Source organism: Convolutriloba macropyga, chromosome 2 (assembly GCF_964194025.1).
Source record: "Convolutriloba macropyga chromosome 2, txConMacr16.3, whole genome shotgun sequence".
Classification (NCBI taxonomy): Eukaryota; Metazoa; Xenacoelomorpha; order Acoela; family Convolutidae; genus Convolutriloba; species Convolutriloba macropyga.
In genome coordinates this window covers 44494644-44514473 of record NC_134469.1, presented here as the reverse complement: position 1 = coordinate 44514473, position 19830 = coordinate 44494644, and the positions used below count along the sequence as shown (strand labels likewise).

The window sequence follows — 19830 nt, the reverse complement described above, 5'->3', positions numbered from 1 at the left end:
ATAAAGTAGAACAAGAAAGAACTTTCTTGCTATTTTCTGCGCCTTATTCAGAGTTCATTAAGAGCCAAAACAATGTAAGTCTTTGCAAAAACTGTTGAGTATAAATTATTGTCGATTTTTTGGATGAGAGGCCTGCAAACAAGGGCTTTTTAGAAATTTTAAAATTTAGGTTCGAATCAGTAATTGAAAGAGATAGTATTTTAGTAAAACGGATAAATAACATCAATGTTAGTGCAAGAAACACATGTTTTTCTCGAATATTCGGTATTAAATTAAATTCAGCGTTTTTTTCAAACTTAAACACTAAGTGTCGGAACGTAGAATAGAAGTGAACATATATACGAACTTGGCAAAAATATCATAAATTTTAATTTTTACATCAATGAACTGTTTTTCGTTTCTAAAAGATTTTTCACAGTCTTTTGATTTTGAGCAAAAAACCGTTTGACTTACATGTTTTATTAGTTTATAAGACTATAAATGGTCGTGAAAAATCTGAGAATGCAAAAAAATAACTTAATTTTTTCGACTAACTGATTCCGTCCCTCTCTAAGTGTGAGTTCCCTTCAAGTTCTTTGAAGTAGTTGGACCTGAAAAATGTTATAAAAGTACTTCGAGAAAACATAGTTTTATCTGTCTTAACCCGGGTCAGTGCATGAAAATGGCGCATAGCTGGGTCTATAAGTCACAAAAGTTATCAAGTATGAAAAAAATACCAATGTCCCTTCTTCCTATTCGATGGACCCGGTAACAATTTTTTTCTGAAGTTTTTTTCTTAAAAAGGTTTGCTCCGAAAGTTTTCAATTTCATCGCAAGTTTCATCTCGGAAATTGTGATACCCAAGTCTTCAAGGAAGAGTTGAAACTTTTCGAACATTTCAATCTTGAAGATGTTTTTAAAAACCAAGTGTTTCGAAAAAAGCCCAAGATATCTTCGATACCCACTATAGGGAATTGATGGATTTTAAAAAATACTGTACTATAAATTGTTTAGTTTGATGAAATAAGTGAAAGTCAAAGTAGACAGAACAAAAAAGAAATTTCTGTTTGGCGTGGAAAGAAATATGAAAAACGAAAATTGTTGATACGGTTTTTAAAATTTATGTTGGGCATTTTTTTAGCCCCTTTTTCAGGCCCTCGAAAATGTACCCAACCAACCTTTTGGGGCAAAAATTGCTAGTTTTCTGTGATTTCCTCCTAGACGAGTACGTTGCTTTTTTTCGATTCCCTTCAAGCCTACGTTTTTGCTTTTCGTTACAAAACATCCTTTCAAAGTATTTTTTCATTAGAAGAAACATTTTTGGTCCCTGAACGTTGGCTTTTGAGGTATTTGTAAAAAAACCGACCGGTAAACCCCACTACCCTATGACGTGAACACAAGGTGCTCCCCATAGCTCTGAAATAGAGCAAATTTGGAAACAAACTTTCAAGAGAAAAGGTTCCATCATGAAGGCAATAAGGGATCTCATGGGCCTTAAAATCAGGAGCTGAAACACTGTTTAAAAAGTAAGTATACAAAAAATAATCAATAACTCCTTGTGAAAAAAACGTTGAAGTCATCCGTTCAAAACTTATCGCCGCATTGATGCACCTGAGTAAAAAAGTGGCCACTGTAATGTCTGGGGAAGACAAAATACTATTAAGGAGGATTTTATGCGGAGATGAAAAATATAATTTTTTAAAAAATTTGATTATATTTTGTCAAACTGAAAAAAAAATGGAACACTCAATAATGAATGATTCAACCGAAACTGAGTCACTGCAGAGTTGACCACAATGAGTAACGGGAATTCGGAAAAAAATGTGCTAAATTTTGTCCTCTGTTTTGTCTTGTTTTGTAACTCATTGTGTTTCCATGGTAAATTTTGCAGATTTTGATTTGTTTTCTTTGACCGTGATGTCATTGGATTGTTATTTTCTCTTTCTAAAAAACTGTTCAGCACCTAATGTGCTTTCGAAACAATAGCGTATTTATGGTGTCAAAGTTTATCTCTGTTTCCGGTTATCAGCTTCGCTATGGCCAGACCACAAATGCAGAGTCATGGACTGACATCTGGGTAGGAGCCAGACGAGAAACTTCGGGACACTTTGAATGGATCAGCTCCGAAGATGAAATTCATTTGCCGCAATGGTCAGTTACTTTATCCCATATTAGTTTATCTCCCTTGATTTAACACTGTACGCGGAAAAATTGGATTCTGATCCACGTGTATAGTAATTCTATTTAGCTTGTGTATATTTCTGTCCAAACAATCAAACCGTGTCAAAAACAGTTTTATATTCGATCTCTGTATTTTTGGTACCTAAAAATCCAAACATTACGGGCTGGAAAACACCATCTTATGAACAAAGAGCAGTCAATGCATCGTGAAGAAGGTAACTAACGATCAAGTCATTAAGTAACACATTGTTCTTTGCTTTCAAAAACCAAAGTACGGAACAAAACAGAACTGTTCTAATAGAACATTCATTTTAACAAGGAGGCTCGGTAATGTGCGATCGCACATAAGGTTCCAACCCCGCTCATCCACAATTTTGCGATTTTGGCATAGCGGTCTACCAAATGAGCAACGGATAGAAAAACCCAAAAATTCAAGTATTTTTCAAAAAATATTTTGTATGAACGAAAAGATATTCTCCAAAGCAAATAACTCAGAGGAGTAAAAAATGATGTTATATATTGATGAGATATGTCAATATTAAGAAAGCGAGTTAAGACGAACAGCAGAATCAAACAACAACAACAAACATTAATCAAAAACTTTATGTCCGTTTTAAAAAACAAAACTTATTAACAAAGTCAACATAGCGTCGGATAAAACTAAAACTAAACAAAATAACTTGTTCTTCAATAGAAAAGATATGGGACTACTCCATAATAAGGTTCGGTAACAATTAGACAAGGAAGAGCAAAAACAGTAAAGTTAAAAACTCGCTTATTTTAAATAGTTAATTTTAAAGTAAAAAAAATCAGAAATCATCCACAATACCCCATAGGTTTTTGATTACCAATGCTTCTATAGAAGGGCATTCAAATCTGACCTTATTCAATTTTTTTGCGGTTAAAATTGAAAACAAAAAGACAGCAAACAAAAATTCAAAAGTTGACAGAAAGCGCTGTCAAAGACGTAAAGCTATATTTTGGCCCTCAAAATTTGTTCGATTGCGATTCCTCAAGCACAAATATTGTAGTTTGTGACCTCTTATCAATGAGACCAGGTAACAAGTAGACAAAAAAGAAAAAACCGCAAAATTAAATAATATTTTTGTTTTTTTTTTCCAAACAATTACTTCCAAAGTCATGAAAGCCATTAATTAAAAAATTAAATAATTTAATAGGTTAGATGATTCTCCGTTAGGAAGCCCTTGAGATCTGCAATTATCCAGAATATGCCCTACTTCTACATAAAGAACCTAAAATATGACAAAAATCAAAAATTACTTTTTTTGTGGAAAACCCGTGTCGAAGCCTGTAAAGTCATAGCGAATTCTTTAAAGTTAGAATTTGTGACACCAATCCCTCTTTACAAATTTTATTGGCATTTAATTAAGAAAGTAATGTGGAAGCCGTTAAAACCATAATGAATATCTTCCAGGCTTTTAGTTTGTGCAGTTGTACCTTATTTGGAACGCCAAAATGTGATATGTGAACTGTCAATAATGTGATAATGTAACAAAACTAGAAAACGGGAAAAATGGGCAAATATCTAAAAATAAAAAAATGTAAAATCTAGTTTTATCAAAGCCAAAAAACCACAACTTAAGGCGTAAAACCACAATAGAGATAAAATGTTAATTCAGTAGAAAGAAGAAGCATTCCTTCTTTGCTGACACTGAGTTACAAGTTGACCAAATTATGGAAAAAATAGTGGCAAAGTTCAATAAACCATTATTTGATTAAAAATCAAATATTTTTTAAAATCAAAACGATCGTAAGTTTTCAGGTAAAAAACTAGATGCACTAATCTGAAGCTGCTTAGGAAGCCAATTGGACCTATCGCTACTGAGCGAGCTTTGATTTGAAGTGTTCTGTTGTTTAATTAATATAAAAAAGATCTTTCTTTAAAAGAAAAGACCGACATAATCCGAATTCTTTTAGGATCGTAACAGTCCAAGATTGGTCCAAAAAGAACCCTGCTAGTGCTGTTCGTCCATTAGGAACACTTAATTTTTCGATTGTTATAGAAATAGATAATTTGTTAGTTAAAAGATCAAAATTAATTGCTGAGTTTTTTATAATCAATGACTTAAGTTAAGAATCAATGCAAAAAACGGCAAAGAGCACTGTCAACGTAAGTTGATGTAGAAATAGCCCCTTTTTTGAATCTACCAATATTGTATTAGTTGTGTTTGGTGGTGTACTTTTGACAAATTTAATCAAAGGGGACTAAAGACGCGTTTTTTTCGTGCTGTTTTTGAAGAAAAAGACCGAATTTTAAAATATTTAGCCAGAATTTTTGACAAAAATTTAGATAAAAATGTTCTACAGTATTTTTTGTCTTTAAAAATAAAATCAACAGCACTATTTTTCGAAATTTTGTCAAAGTTTAGCAAAATTGTCAAAATTTTAGGCATAAATTCCGAAAATGTGAATAAAAACGACGGAATTCACTCTACTTATTTCAGAAATTTAATCCTCTATAACTCCCTGTAAAAAAACGAAGTTAAAAAAATCTTTTTAATTCCATATTCTACGCTGGACGGGTTTTCTAATGATACGAGTCTCAACTCTCTACGATGAATATGTCCATCGGCGAAAATTGTTTGAACAAAGAAAAACCATTTGAGTATATAGTTCCTCCCACCTCAAGGGGGGTAAGAACAATCATAATTAAATTAATACCCATTTCCAGTTTTTATGGTTTCAACAGAATCATCTTTAGGGAAGACCAGCATAGTCCCAAAAAGATCAAATCAAATACTATATGTCCCATCAAAATTGACTTTGCTTTTTCGTAACGTAATTGTGATTGTATGAAATTTTGATTGTTTTTGAAATTAATTTTGATTTAGAAAAGTACCGAAATCTGTAAATTTGCTACAAAATTTGAGTTTTGACAAAGTAAAAAATAAATTTATTGATTTCGTGAGAGATGGAAAAAAGATCAACATTAACTAATCGTGAAAAAGTTCTTTAATTTGGACAATGAATCAGGAAGAAGGTGTTGCGGCTTCATGTCTACGATAGTTGTATTACTTTCACGTTATGAAGCAACTAATTGCAATTGATGTTTTTATTCACCTAGTGGAGCAATTCTAATGGACTGGTTGTCAATTTAGTCACTGAGAGCCACTCCTACATCTTTTTTCTAGTGCCAAAGGTATTAATTCTTGATATGTTGCAGCAGAAAATTTACCCTATAGAGAGAAGCAATTTAAATTTGAATTAACAAGGTTTCTCAGGATGGGCAAGTCAACTGTAGCCACCAATTTGGGCTACAAAATTAAAGTTGAAACAATAGTTTCAATTCATATCATCTACGTCCATTTTTGGTCAATTTGCTGTTTCAAAGAGAAAGGCTACTTGATCTTCACGCAGATCCAGTTATCTGGCGTTCAAATATCGTATCGCATCGGTTTTCAATCTACTTGGTCATTGGGTGAGATGAAAGCAATTTTGTTGTAATCTTCTTAGCTTGAACTGGGATTATGCTAGAAAACAACTGGAATGTCTTGGGGTTTTTGCCAGCAGCATTATACCAATTACTCTGCGGCACCGATTGAAATATGTTTAACTAGTATGTTGAATGCAACAGAAAAGGTCTTGAGGCACGTAACAACTGTTGTTAGCTAAAACTGCTATCTTTTAAGCGTTTTCATATCAACTAAAAAAACCTCCCAGGATCTCCAAAGCAGGGGCAAAAACGATATTCCCATCTCATAAAGGCTAGATTTGTGTATGCCATGTTTGCGATCTTCACCGTCAACAAGACATTAAAGCTGCATTTGAAATTGAGTTTGATTGCAAGTATGATTGTATTGAAGGTAGCTGGTCTAACAGTTTTCCAAGTTCGAACACAAAATAAATATTATTGCGGCTGAGCTTAACAACTCAGAAATTCAATTGGATAGTGCTTCAAGGCCATTTCAAGCCTTAAAGCTAGAATAGTATGACAAGCGAAATTTAATGCTACATTCTATCGAAGCCAAACGGATTTGGTCATTTTGTTCAACATTTATATTTAGCAACTGTTATTAGTACACAATCGTCATTCATGAAGTCAAACTATAACTCAAACTCGAACTACCTCAACAACCAGCAAAACAATACTACGACTTAACAGTATTGCATCAGATTCTTCGCGATTGGATTGCGAATCAACCTGTTATTGATACAGAATATTCGACAAAACTTCTACATGGTTAACAAATTTCCCATGACATCAAATTTACACGGAAAAAGTGACGTTATGGAAAAGTGTTCACATTCTGTCGACATCATTATCTACAACCAATCAACAGTTGAATTTGACATGTAAATCCACGTGACTAGCAGCATAAAAGGAGCTTGAAAAACTACCAAAAATCAGTTGAAATTTGCAATTTTGGTTATATTAAACTGACATACAGTGCGTATTGAAGCACACTTTCTCGAGCGGTAAATTACTTGTTACTGTGTCTTGTTTCTGTAGATCATATTAGTGATTGTACAGTTTTAACTTTAGTTTGACTAGCGAAAAGAGAATTAACTTTGATATTCTCAAAACTTTCTTTCTGAGGAACAAAGTTCCTAAGTAAGAGAAACTTTGTGCAAAGCACAGAGTCAGTTGCTCTTACTGGCTTTAACGAAGCCTAGCCTATTTTGAAATTGGTGTTATTGAGGCCAATTGAGAAACAAAAGTGTTCATTAAATTAATTCAGAATATTCAATTCTGAGCCGAAATTTGTTGTGTTATTTCTCGAAAATCATTTAACCGATTCAGTCATTTCTTTCTCGTTCGATTACTTCTATGACAGTGTAGTGCACTGCCAAGTTTGCTCACTTTTGAATCATTACTTACAGAGTTATTCAACATTGAAGTTTTCGCCCATGTATTAAGATTGGGTATAAAATATAAAAGGTAGCCCCACCAACGCAGTTTACCCAGCGTTGTTTATTTTTACATCAGATAGTAGGCCTACCTAGCGTTCACCATCCTGTGAAATTTTATCTCACTAGTATTTGTGGTTAGGGAGATATCATTGAAAAACCTCTAATTTGAGACTAATTGGTTAATTGAAATTTTGGACTTTTGCTCAATTCCAGCAAAATTATTCGTTATTCAGCAAAGCTGAACAAGTAGTTATTTGAAATTATTGACTGTTAAGTAATGCAACGGCATTCTAGATTATAGCGGATAATACAGTTCACAAAAGTTAACTGCAAAAACACAATATCCGGACAGATTTGAAACCGCTGAAACGAACTGGGCGGTGTAAAGTTTTCCTTGACTTTGATAGGAGAGCAGCCGTTACATTTGGTCCGCCGACCCGGACAGTGGAAGGCAAACTGCTGTCCAATCTGATGAAGAGAGTGCCGAAGGCACCCCCCAAAGAGAATCAAACAAATCAACAGCGCAACGCCAGTGAGGCAGAGCGAAAGTTGCGAGTGCAATTCACAAAACACGTTGAAGAATTAACCTCGCTTAAAAGGAGCAAGCAAAGCAAAAGGCAATCCGGCAATCCTAACACAATCAGCAGAGAGGAGCTTCAATCAACAGCACAAAGGTACCACAAGAAGTTCCAAGATTTATTAGAAGAAGTCAACACAAAAACAGGGATTGGCTACAAAATAATTGAAGACTCAGATCGACCCAACAAACTAAAGGTCCTCTACCAACAGACTGTTCACCTTCTAGAGGAAGAAATACCCAAGCAACTGCAGCGTCGAAACAAGCTTGTGCCCTATCAAGCTAATTTTGTTGAAGAGCATCTGAAAGAAGCAAGGAAGTGCAAAGCAAGTTTGGACTATCATTGGCTTTCATATATAAGCAAAGGCACGCAACCAGCAATGAATGCAGAGCAAAGCAACGCAACCCAAGCCGTGAATGACAGCGAGAGCCACAACAACTACCCAACGGACAGCCCAGTTGCTCAAACAGTGCAAAATGAAGCAACAGCAAGTGGCCAAGAGACGGAGAATGTTTCGGAAACATCTTCAGCAAAGCAAAGGCGCGAGGAAAGGATGAAGAAATTCGATATCGAATTCGAAACCAAGATGCGACTGGAACAAGCACGGTTCGAGCGAAGGAGGCTAGAGCTAGAAATGCAAATGAAGGAACTGTAAACCAAGCATCAACTGCTGGAGGAAGAGCGTGAGCTAGAGCGCAAAGTGAAGAGAACAGCATTAGAGAACGATGATGTTCGTTCCCAATCAACTGGTGCTCGCGACAAATCACCCTTCAACTGGACCCCAAAGAAGAGAGATGTCTCAGACTGGGCCAGAAGGATCGACAACCTTCTAACACCAGAGCGGTCAACAGCTCGCTTCGAAGCCACCCCTGAAGTGAACAGGTATAATGACTTCTCGCGATATCGCAATTCACGAAACCGATCCTCAAGTGTTGAAGACCGGGACGTTTCCCCCAGAGCTGGTCTACTACGATACAACAGTGGGTACGCAGGTAGCAGTAGCCTACCAAAGCTGAAGTTGAACAACTTCGACGGAAACCCTCTCGAATGGCCGGAGTGGTCTAGTATGTTCATTGCTACAGTGGATCAACGACCAATACCAGACTCAGAGAAGATGAGCCATCTAAAGACTCTACTGACAGGCAAGGCAAGGGCAGCAATCTCTGGAATGGGCTATTCTGGACAGTTCTATGGTGCTGCATGGAGTATTCTGAAGAGGAAATTTGGAAGGCCTCATGTGATCATTGATGCACAACTGGAGAGCCTTCGCAAAGCAAGTCAGGTGAAACCACACGACTCAACAGGTCTGATCAGTTTCTCAGTTATTGTTTCGAACTTTGTGAATGTGCTCAAAGAGTACAAGCAGATTGGTGATCTGCAATCAAGCTCGACATTGTATATGGCAGTAGATAAACTACCCCAAGTTCTCAAAGAGAAGTGGTGGTTCTATGTTGATGATAAAGATGAAGATTGGCCTGATCTGATTATGTTTGAAAAATGGCTATCAAGGATAGCATTCGTGCACGAAGGGTTTTCAGCTTTCAAGGGAGAGCGCAGAGAAGAAGACCGAAGAGGCACAAATAGAGACAAACGGTTCTCGAAAACATCGAACTTCAGTGCAAGTTCGAACGTGAAAGAAACCAAGCAAATGCAAAGTGATCACTGTCCGCTAGCTGATGGCACTCATAAAATATGGAACTGTCCACTATTCAGAAACATGAGTGTGAATGATCGGTACGCAGCAGTGAGGAAGCAACGCTTATGTTACGGATGTCTAGGCAAAGGGCATGCAATCAAAGATTGTAAAGTCAATGCGTGCGGCATCAATGGATGCATCAAGAAGCACAACCGATTGCTACACTCAGAAAACCAAATGGACGAGGGCAATCACGCAGTCAACGTAAGCGCAGCAACAATCAACCAGAGTAACGAAGTTACTAGCTTTCTTCAGATAGTTCCTGTCTCAATACAGAGCGGTGGCAACAGGCTGAACACATATGCTTTCCTCGATAGTGGATCAACGGTTTCATTCATCGATCAAAGTGTGCAAGAGAAGTTACGAGCCCAAGGCACCGATGTGACGCTCAACATAGCTGGCATACACGGAACAAAGGATCTGAAGACAGAAAAGGTTCCTCTCAAAATAAAGGGACTACATTCAAAGGTGCATTCAATCGAAGCGTTTGCACACCCGTCAATCTCCTTGGGAAACACGAACTACAACTACAACAAGCTGATGCAAAGCTTCAACCACTTGAGTGTTTTACCAAACAAAAGCTTCAACCTGATGGAAGTTGGCATCATCCTTGGTCAAGATGCTTATGAGCTACAACGCCCATTGGACTATAAGATAGGAACACGAAGTGAACCTTTCGCCGTTCTAACAGAGCTAGGATGGGTAGTCAGTGGACCCATGACGGGCAAAAGAAGACAAAACGTTTGTCATTTCGCCTTCACAGAAGATGTGAAAGTGGCTGAGAATATTCAAACCTGGTGGGACATAGAAACCTATGCTTCCAAAATCAACGTCGTCAGTCAGTCAAAGAAAGAACTGCAGGCACAAAAGATGCTAGAGAGTACGACAAAGTTCACAGGCGAGCGGTACGAAGTGGGAATGCTGTGGAGTGAACCGGAGCCAAACCTACCGAACAACTACAGCTCAGCCCTGGGTCAGCTTTACTCACTGGAGCGAAGATTCCAAAGGGACCCAAACCTGAAGAATTTGTATCAACAGTCAATAGATACTGACGTAGAAAAAGGATTCGTAAAGATATTGGACGAGTCCGAAGTGAAAGGCACCCTCGGGAAAGAATGGTATTTGCCCCACCATCCAGTGCTAAACCCGAACAAGCCTGGCAAAGTAAGACGTGTTTGCAATGCCGCATCAAAGTACAAAGACATATGCCTAAATGATAAGCTACTAGCCGGACCTGATCTGCTACATGGCTTGATTGGAACAATATTCAGATTCCGTGAAGGACCAATAGCCCTAACAGCCGACATCGAATCGATGTTTCTACAAGTGCAAATTCCCGAACAGGATAGAAGTTGCTTGAGGTTTTTATGGCGTCCAAGAACTAACGAACCTGTTCAAATATACGAATATCAGCGTCACGTATTTGGAGCTAAGAGTTCTCCAACTTGCGCGAACTATGCTCTCAAGCGAGTGGGACTGGACAACGAAGAAGAGTATCCAATAGCAACCAAGGCAATACAAAACAACTTCTACATGGACGATTTCATCAAATCAGTAGAAACCCCGGAAGAAGCAATTGAAGTCTTCAATCAACTACAACCTCTTCTCTCACAACATGAATTTGAAATGAAGAAGTGGATAAGCAACAGCGATGCAGTTACCAAAGCAATCCCAGAAGACTTGAAGTCAAACAGCAACACGAAGCAAGTCGAAGTGGAACCCAATACGGAGGGATCCTCGGTGCTAAGACTACAATGGAACGTTACTGATGACAGTCTTCAAGTATGCAGAGGTACAAACAAGGAAGTTGAAGCACCTATAACCCAGAGGAAGATTCTGTCACTGGTATCTTCAGTATTCGACCCAATCGGATTGTTTGCTCCGTTCAGTGTTCACATGAGACGACTTCTGAAAGGCATCTGGACTAAGAAAGGACAACATTGGGACAACGAAGTCGAGCCCAGTGAAGAAGAAGAATTCCTGAGATGGAAAGAACAACTCCCAATAGTGGCTGAGACAAGCATCGATAGAAGGTACTTCAACAGAGAGAGGGATAAAGCCGAACTTCATGTGTTTGCTGACGCATCTGAAGACACGATGTGTGCAGTGGCTTATCTACGCTCAAAACCAAAAAAATACTCAGCTGACTTAGCATTTGTCATTGGAAAATGCAGAGTGGCACAAATGAGGCATCTTTCAATACCACGATTGGAATTGCAAGCGGCAGTCATGGCAGTGAGGTTGAAAGAACAGATAGTCAAGGAACATGAAATGAAGATACATAGTTGCATTTTTCGGTCAGACTCAACTACGGTATTGCAGTGGATACACAGTTCCCATCGCAAGCAACAAGTGTTTGTGGCCAATCGAGTAGCTGAGATACTAGATACAACCGATGTTTCACAGTGGAAACATGTGAGCGGTATCAACAACCCAGCGGACATTGGCACCAGAGCAATCAACATTGAGGAACTCAAGAGAAGTGAGTGGCTCACTGGGCCGGCCTGGTTGAAACGGCCAGAAAGTGAATGGCCGGAGCAGGTGAACCTAATCTTTGCATCAGATGAAGAGAATATACCCTCATCAGTATTCATGATACAGGCTGCAGAAAATAAAGCTGTTATCCAGTGGGAACGATTCAGTAACTTCAACAGACTAGTAAATACAGTGGCATACGTACAGCGAGCATTGAAAAAACACAAACCAGCAACACTCGTAGTCAGCATTGAAGAAAGAGAAAAAGCAAAAGCAACAATCTTCAAGTTACTACAACAAGAACAGTTTGGTGAAGAGATGAAATCTCTCAAAGCTGAAAAGGAAATTCCAAGAGGCAGCAAAATCCTACAGTTCTCACCATTCCTAGATGAAGAAGGACTTATTCGAGCCAAAGGCAGAATAGGCAAAAGTCAATTGGACTTCAATGCAAAGCATCCAATTTTGCTACATTGGAAACATCATGCGGTTGAATTATTCTTGCGAAACGAGCACAAGGACAATCAACACGAAGGCACTGAGCATGTAAGAAACATTGTTCAGCAGAAGATTTGGATCCTAGGCATACGGAACGCCTTAAGGTCAATCAAGAACAAGTGCATTACCTGCAGAAAAGGCAGAGCACAAACGATAACACCAGTCATGGCAGATCTACCCGAAGAGCGGTTAGATGCTTCAACAGCCTTTACAAATATTGGAGTTGACTACTTTGGCCCTTTCATTGTGAAGATTGGGCGACGAAATGAAAAGCGATGGTGTTGTCTCTTTACATGTCTAACTATGAGAGCGGTACATATAGAAGTGGTACCCAAGTTGGACACAGATAGTTGTCTCAATGCAATAATCAGATTTATTGCCCGAAGAGGCAAACCAAGTACGATCATCAGCGACAATGGGACAAACTTTGTTGGAGCTGAAAGAGAGTTTGCAGAGTACGTTGCGGCATGGAACAAAGAAGGGATCGAAGAACATCTAATTCAACGAGGAATCAGATGGAAATTCAACCCACCCGCAGCACCTCACTTTGGAGGAGTATGGGAGCGGTTGGTGAGAAGCTGCAAGAAAGCAATGTATGCAGTGTTGGGGAACAGATCCGTCACCGAGGACGTTCTTTCAACAACGATGTGTATTGTTGAGCAGACGTTGAACGCAAGACCTTTGACTCCACTCAGTTCAGATGTTAATGACTTAGAAGCATTGACCCCCAATCGCTTCTTGCTTGGCAACAAGAACGTTTGCTTACCCTATCTACCATGCGCAGAAGAATTTGTTGATCACCGAAAGCTCTTTCGACAAACTCAAGCATATGCAAATCTCATATGGGACAGATATCGGAAAGAATATCTGCCAACTCTGAATAATCGGCAAAAATGGCGATCTACAGCAAATGAGACCCTTAAAGAAGGCGATCTCGTTTGGTTGATCGAAGACAGCGATAAGCGTGGATATTACAAATTAGGTCGAGTTACGGAGACTATCGATGGGTCTGATGGTGTGATTCGATCGGCGATAGTTCGAACAAACGACGGAGTGTACAAGAGACCAGTAGTGAAGCTCGCCCCAGTCCTACCTGGAAAAGATGTTTTCGCGATGGAAAACAGGGCCGGCGATATTGCGGCTGAGCTTAACAACTCAGAAATTCAATTGGATAGTGCTTCAAGGCCATTTCAAGCCTTAAAGCTAGAATAGTATGACAAGCGAAATTTAATGCTACATTCTATCGAAGCCAAACGGATTTGGTCATTTTGTTCAACATTTATATTTAGCAACTATTATTAGTACACAATCGTCATTCATGAAGTCAAACTATAACTCAAACTCGAACTACCTCAACAACCAGCAAAACAATACTACGACTTAACAGTATTGCATCAGATTCTTTGCGATTGGATTGCGAATCAACCTGTTATTGATACAGAATATTCGACAAAACTTCTACATGGTTAACAAATTTCCCATGACATCAAATTTACACTGAAAAAGTGACGTTATGGAAAAGTGTTCACATTCTGTCGACATCATTATCTACAACCAATCAACAGTTGAATTTGACATGTAAATCCACGTGACTAGCAGCATAAAAGGAGCTTGAAAAACTACCAAAAATCAGTTGAAATTTGCAATTTTGGTTATATTAAACTGACATACAGTGCGTATTGAAGCACACTTTCTCGAGCGGTAAATTACTTGTTACTGTGTCTTGTTTCTGTAGATCATATTAGTGATTGTACAGTTTTAACTTTAGTTTGACTAGCGAAAAGAGAATTAACTTTGATATTCTCAAAACTTTCTTTCTGAGGAACAAAGTTCCTAAGTAAGAGAAACTTTGTGCAAAGCACAGAGTCAGTTGCTCTTACTGGCTTTAACGAAGCCTAGCCTATTTTGAAATTGGTGTTATTGAGGCCAATTGAGAAACAAAAGTGTTCATTAAATTAATTCAGAATATTCAATTCTGAGCCGAAATTTGTTGTGTTATTTCTCGAAAATCATTTAACCGATTCAGTCATTTCTTTCTCGTTCGATTACTTCTATGACAGTGTAGTGCACTGCCAAGTTTGCTCACTTTTGAATCATTACTTACAGAGTTATTCAACATTGAAGTTTTCGCCCATGTATTAAGATTGGGTATAAAATATAAAAGGTAGCCCCACCAACGCAGTTTACCCAGCGTTGTTTATTTTTACATCAGATAGTAGGCCTACCTAGCGTTCACCATCCTGTGAAATTTTATCTCACTAGTATTCGTGGTTAAGGAGATATCATTGAAAAACCTCTAATTTGAGACTAATTGGTTAATTGAAATTTTGGACTTTTGCTCAATTCCAGCAAAATTATTCGTTATTCAGCAAAGCTGAACAAGTAGTTATTTGAAATTATTGACTGTTAAGTAATGCAACGGCATTCTAGATTATAGCGGATAATACAGTTCACAAAAGTTAACTGCAAAAACACAATATCCGGACAGATTTGAAACCGCTGAAACGAACTGGGCGGTGTAAAGTTTTCCTTGACTTTGATAGGAGAGCAGCCGTTACAAATATCGGCAGTACAAACTGTTCTTGTGTACCAAAGTTCTCAACTGCTACTTGGTATACGTTCGCTGATGTGCGAGCAAGGAAAATAAAACCACCAATTTTGCCGAGCCTTGCAATTGCGTCGCCTATCTAGAGATGCAGCGCCAGAAGTGGTATTGTAGGAGCAGTTAACAAAATACTGGTGTAACAACCCAACTGCGGTATTAGCTAACTCCATATACTGCTAAACAATTAGAGCTTAGTGGACTCGAACCTACTATATCCACAACCGCGGCCAGAGATGCCGCCGTTGCACCAAAGCTCTGCTGAAGTAGCAACTTTGTTAGCTTGATATACCACAATCTGGTTTATAACACTGGAATGACTCACCTCCAGCTACAGAAGACTTGCTTTTCAGGGGATCTCAAAGGGGTTTGAAGAAAATTTTAGAGGTAGTTTTAAAGTATTTAATGAAGAAAGCTGAAGAAGAAGTAATAGATTTATTTATAACCCTCCAACTGTGAGTCGGATTAAAGGTGGAGCTAAAGCTATAACCTGCTGAACAAAAACCTCTTGAGCCAAAAAACTTCAATCTTAGAATGGAATGTGTGTTTTAAATAGGTTTTTAATTCATTAAATTTTGTTCAGCGCCCTCATTTTCTTAACGGTAAATGTGCTGCTTGCGGCATTGTTGCCTGCCTCACATACGTTAAAATAGTTGAAGCGGAATCCTTTGAGGTAGTCTTTTCTTTTTCCTGATTGCGACCATTCTTTGTCCAAGAATAGGCTAATAGTGGCGAAATTTTGAAACTAACTCAGCACGCATTGTATCCAGACGACTGACTTACTGCAGGGATAAGGGTTCAACTTTCAATGTATAGAAAAAGTTTGTTGGAAGAAAGGTTACCTCAACTTGGGTTGTTTTGCAAGATCCTAAGAATGAAGTTTGACTTCTTGCAAAACAAAAAAGAAAATACATGAAAACTTTATGGAAGAAAGCCAAAGGATAAGAAGTTTTGGGTTGGCTATCTGTAATCATCAGTATGTTGCCAGAAGTCTAAATAGAAAATTATCCTAAATTTTGCTACATAGTGGAGGAGTTGTACAACCCTGATGGTCCTCAATGAGCTCCTTGTAATCTCAGTCATTGACTGGGGGTCTTTAACTTGTATACTCTATAAGTTTTAACACTTCAACTGAAAAAAATGCTATTCACGATTCAAAAACATTTGATGTAAAACAACAGGAAGCGCTACATAGCTGCAAGATTTCCTAGCAATTAAGGTTTCAAAAGGCATAAAGAAAAAACAGAATTTCATACGGTATTTGTTGGTGCAAATTGATCTTGAGGAGCTAGTTTTATTTATAAATAAATAGAGTTTCAGCGACAATGAAACTTTTCAAAGCCATTTTAATAAGCTGGTCAAATAAACAAGGTACTCTCGGTTGAAAAAATCCGCGAGGCTCTGTTTAATTATTTATGAAACTAGCTCCTCAGGATCAAAAACTGCGTCAAAAAAGCTGCCGTGAATTCATCTGTTCTCTATTTATGATCAACTCGAAATCTAGCCGCCATGCAGCGCTTCCTTTAGTTTTACATCAAATCTTTTTTTGAGTGTGAAATGTTTTTTTTCCAGTTGGTTTGTTGAAACGTATGAAGTATACCAGCTTAGAGGCCAAATGCAATGACTTAGTTTACTAGGAGCACTTTGAAAATCATCTAGTTCGTGCAACTCCTCCACTAATTAACAATCTTTGGGTAATTTTACGTGTAAAGTTCTGGCAAGTTGTCGACTACAGATAGCCACACCAAAATTTTCTCTTCCATTGGTGTTATTCCATTAAACTCTCATGTAAATTATTTTTTGCTCTCCGGGAACTTCACTCTTTTGATCTTGCAAAAACAACCCAAGTTCAGGTATCCTTTTTGACGAAAATTTTTAACTACTGCAAGTTGGACCCTTGTCCCTGCAGTATGTCCGTCGTCTAGATACCATATGTGCTAAGATAAGTTTGAGTTTCATGTTTTTGAATCGTGAATAGTTTTTTTTCAGTTGGTGTGTTAAAACTTATAGAGTATACAAGTTCATAGCCCCCAGTCAATGACTGAGATTACAAGGAGCATTTTGAGGACCATCAGGGTTGTACAACTCCTCCACTATGCAACAAAATTTTGGGTAATTTTACATTTGGACTTCTGGCAACAAACTGATGATTACAGATAGCCAACCCAAAATTTCTTATTCTTCAGCGTTCTTCCATAAAGTTTTCATGTATATTCTTTTTTGGTTTGCAAGAAGTCAAACTGCACTCTTATGATCTTGCAAAACAACCCAAGTTGAGGTAACCTTTCCAACAAAATTTTTCTAAAGGTTGCAAGTAAAACCTTGATACCTGCAGCAAGTCAGTCTTCTAGATACAATGCGTGCTGAGTTAAGTTTAAATTTTCTCCACTATTGGCCTAATCTTGGAGAAAGAATGAGTGCAATCAGGGGCCTGAAAAGACCACCTAAATGAACTCCCCTTTCACTGTATTTAACGTATATGAGACAATTGTGCTGCAAACAGCACATTTATCTGAACGCCACAGTCCCCGGCAATTGTTCTTCAAAAGGGGTAAAGAATGAGGGCGTTGAACAGAGCTGAAGGGGTTATTAAAACCTATTTTTGGTGTACCCTTCTAATTAAGCATTTCGAAGTTAGTTCTCTAAAACTTTCCCCGAACGCTATTGGACGATATCCCCCTGTTTCCTGTTTATGGCAGTAAGCGGTGCACTACAAAAGATTTGACAGCTTCGATGGGAAAACTATCCCTGATAGGACAAACGGAGTAATTGATTGCAGGAGGAGTTTAGATTGATCGGGTCTATGGCATTCAAAAGACATTCGGGCAATATTCGGGGGAGTCCTACAGCTGTCAATTTGGGAAACATTTTAATTGTTTGAAACCTTTTTCGTCACTGAACTGATTAGCTTGATTGTAGAAGCGCTGAAACACTTTTATCTTCTTTTCTACAGGGTGTAACTTATTCAGTTTGTTAAAAGGTTTCTTGATGAAGGGGCTAGGCCATTAGCAGTCCGTCTGTACTGACCTTGAAAACACAAATTGTTGGCCCACCTTACAGTTTCATCCAGCTCGTTTTGTTTTAAATGTTTGACTCGTTTCGTCGATAAGAACCTTAGCGATATATATATAAGATCTTTTTCTTTTCGGCATCTTTCTTAAGTGGTTTAGTGTAAACATCTTTTTGAAGAATATTTCAGATCGTTTAATTTTTTTTGTTTATAATAGCTTATAACTTTACAATTTAGGGTGTCATGATTATGTACAATATGTGCAGCGTATCTGAAAACGCTTTGTGGTATTAACTAACTTGATTTACTGACCGAGAACTAGAGGTTGGAGGACTCGAAATTACTTTATCCAGAACCTTCGCCAAGCGTGGTACCGTTGCACCAATGCGCCGATAAAGTGTCAACTTTGTTAGCGTGATAAAAAATCCCTACCTAAATTTAGTTAGAAAAAACCCTAGCTAAAGAAATTACCCCTACGGAAATAAAATCCATTATTTAGAACCCCACTTATCTATTAAAGAGCTGCGCATTTAGCTCGTTTGGCCATGCCTCGCGGGCCATCGGCATGCCTTGATATGAACCTGCTACAAACCAGTCAAATTATCACAACCGAAATTCAAATAAAATATGGGGGTTTATTTCCTTTCCTATTAGAATGAGATTGAGGGTTATTTTCCGTGGATGGGTGGGTGGGGGTTGGTGGGGGGGGGGGGGTCATACACTCAGGTAATTACATGTTGTTTTAGTGGTTCGGATGGAGTGTGTGAAGGGTCGAATGCTGCCTTGTGGAAAGTGTCTGACTCTGACATCTCGCACAACTGTGTCATCTTCCACTATCAAGTAACCCAGTTTGGAAGTCATACCGGCTACCTGGACGATGCCGACTGTGATTCTGAGAGGAACTTCGTGTGCAAGAGTCCACTGGTTGAACAAATTCAGACAGTCAATGGAATCCCTTCTGCATGTGAGACACTGCAATTTCACACTTAGCTTCAGAAATAAATTTGAGACATTTCTCACTTAACAGACCAGTATTGCCTATTTTAACAATATTCTCTATGAAATAACTTATTAGAAAAAAATGGTCATTTAAGGTGTATCATGTTTTTATAGATCAACATTGAGCGCACCATGGCTATAATTTATACGGAGTTATCTATGCTCAGCAGAATGCTCGTCCATTTTTTGTTGAATTGTATACAATAAAAGTTTCGACAAAATCAGTTGGAGCTTGTCCATTGATGATTCCCCCCCCCCCCCCTCCGGCATGTCTCGTCTCATAAATTTGAAAGAATTATGAGACACCACGGGAGATTGTTTTAGTTCGTTCTTTTGATGTACAAACGACACTTTTTTCTACCGCGACACCCAAAGTCACAACAAATAATATTGTCAAATCTACGGTGGGTGCTATTACGGATGCTACTTCAACAAGCAAAGACGGCGAAGTACCCACCACAACAGAACAAGTTAACTTATCAACCAACAATAGTGAGGGACCGGCATCGTCAACAACCCCTCTATCTCCCATGGCGACTTCAATTGATCTCATCAGTGTAACTTCAACAGCATCTAGTCCCAATAATGCAGAAAGCACTAGCGACGAAAAATCTCAACAAGTCACAACTTCTTTTCAGCAGCAGACGTTTGTGAAAACTGACACGGCAATTTCTACACCAGGTGGACTAGAATACAGCTCAACCACCTCTATACAATCTATACAATTAACAACCTATCAAAGTTCTACAGGGTCCATGGGTACAGTGGAATCTGATTCCACATCTGTCCATCCATCAATTGCGGATTGTCTTTTCGACCAGTTTTCTTGTTCTGGATTGGAGGATAGCACTGAGGTCGCAGCTTTGTGCATTAGCAAAGATGATGTTTGCAACTCTGCTAACGACTGTCGTGACTTCAGTGACGAGCTCAACTGTGAGTATCA

General features: G+C 38.4%; 1 protein-coding gene across 1 annotated transcript in view; it reads left to right on the top strand.

The window, feature by feature from the left end:
* The window catches only part of LOC142334914 (uncharacterized), a 54967-nt gene that overhangs the window by 24751 nt on the left and 10386 nt on the right, over positions 1 to 19830 (top strand). Inside the window, exons 5-7 of the mRNA XM_075383242.1 lie at positions 2009 to 2130; positions 18635 to 18852; positions 19212 to 19820. Coding sequence (XP_075239357.1) covers positions 2009 to 2130; positions 18635 to 18852; positions 19212 to 19820 — 949 coding nt within the window. The remainder of the gene's footprint in view (positions 1 to 2008; positions 2131 to 18634; positions 18853 to 19211; positions 19821 to 19830) is intronic.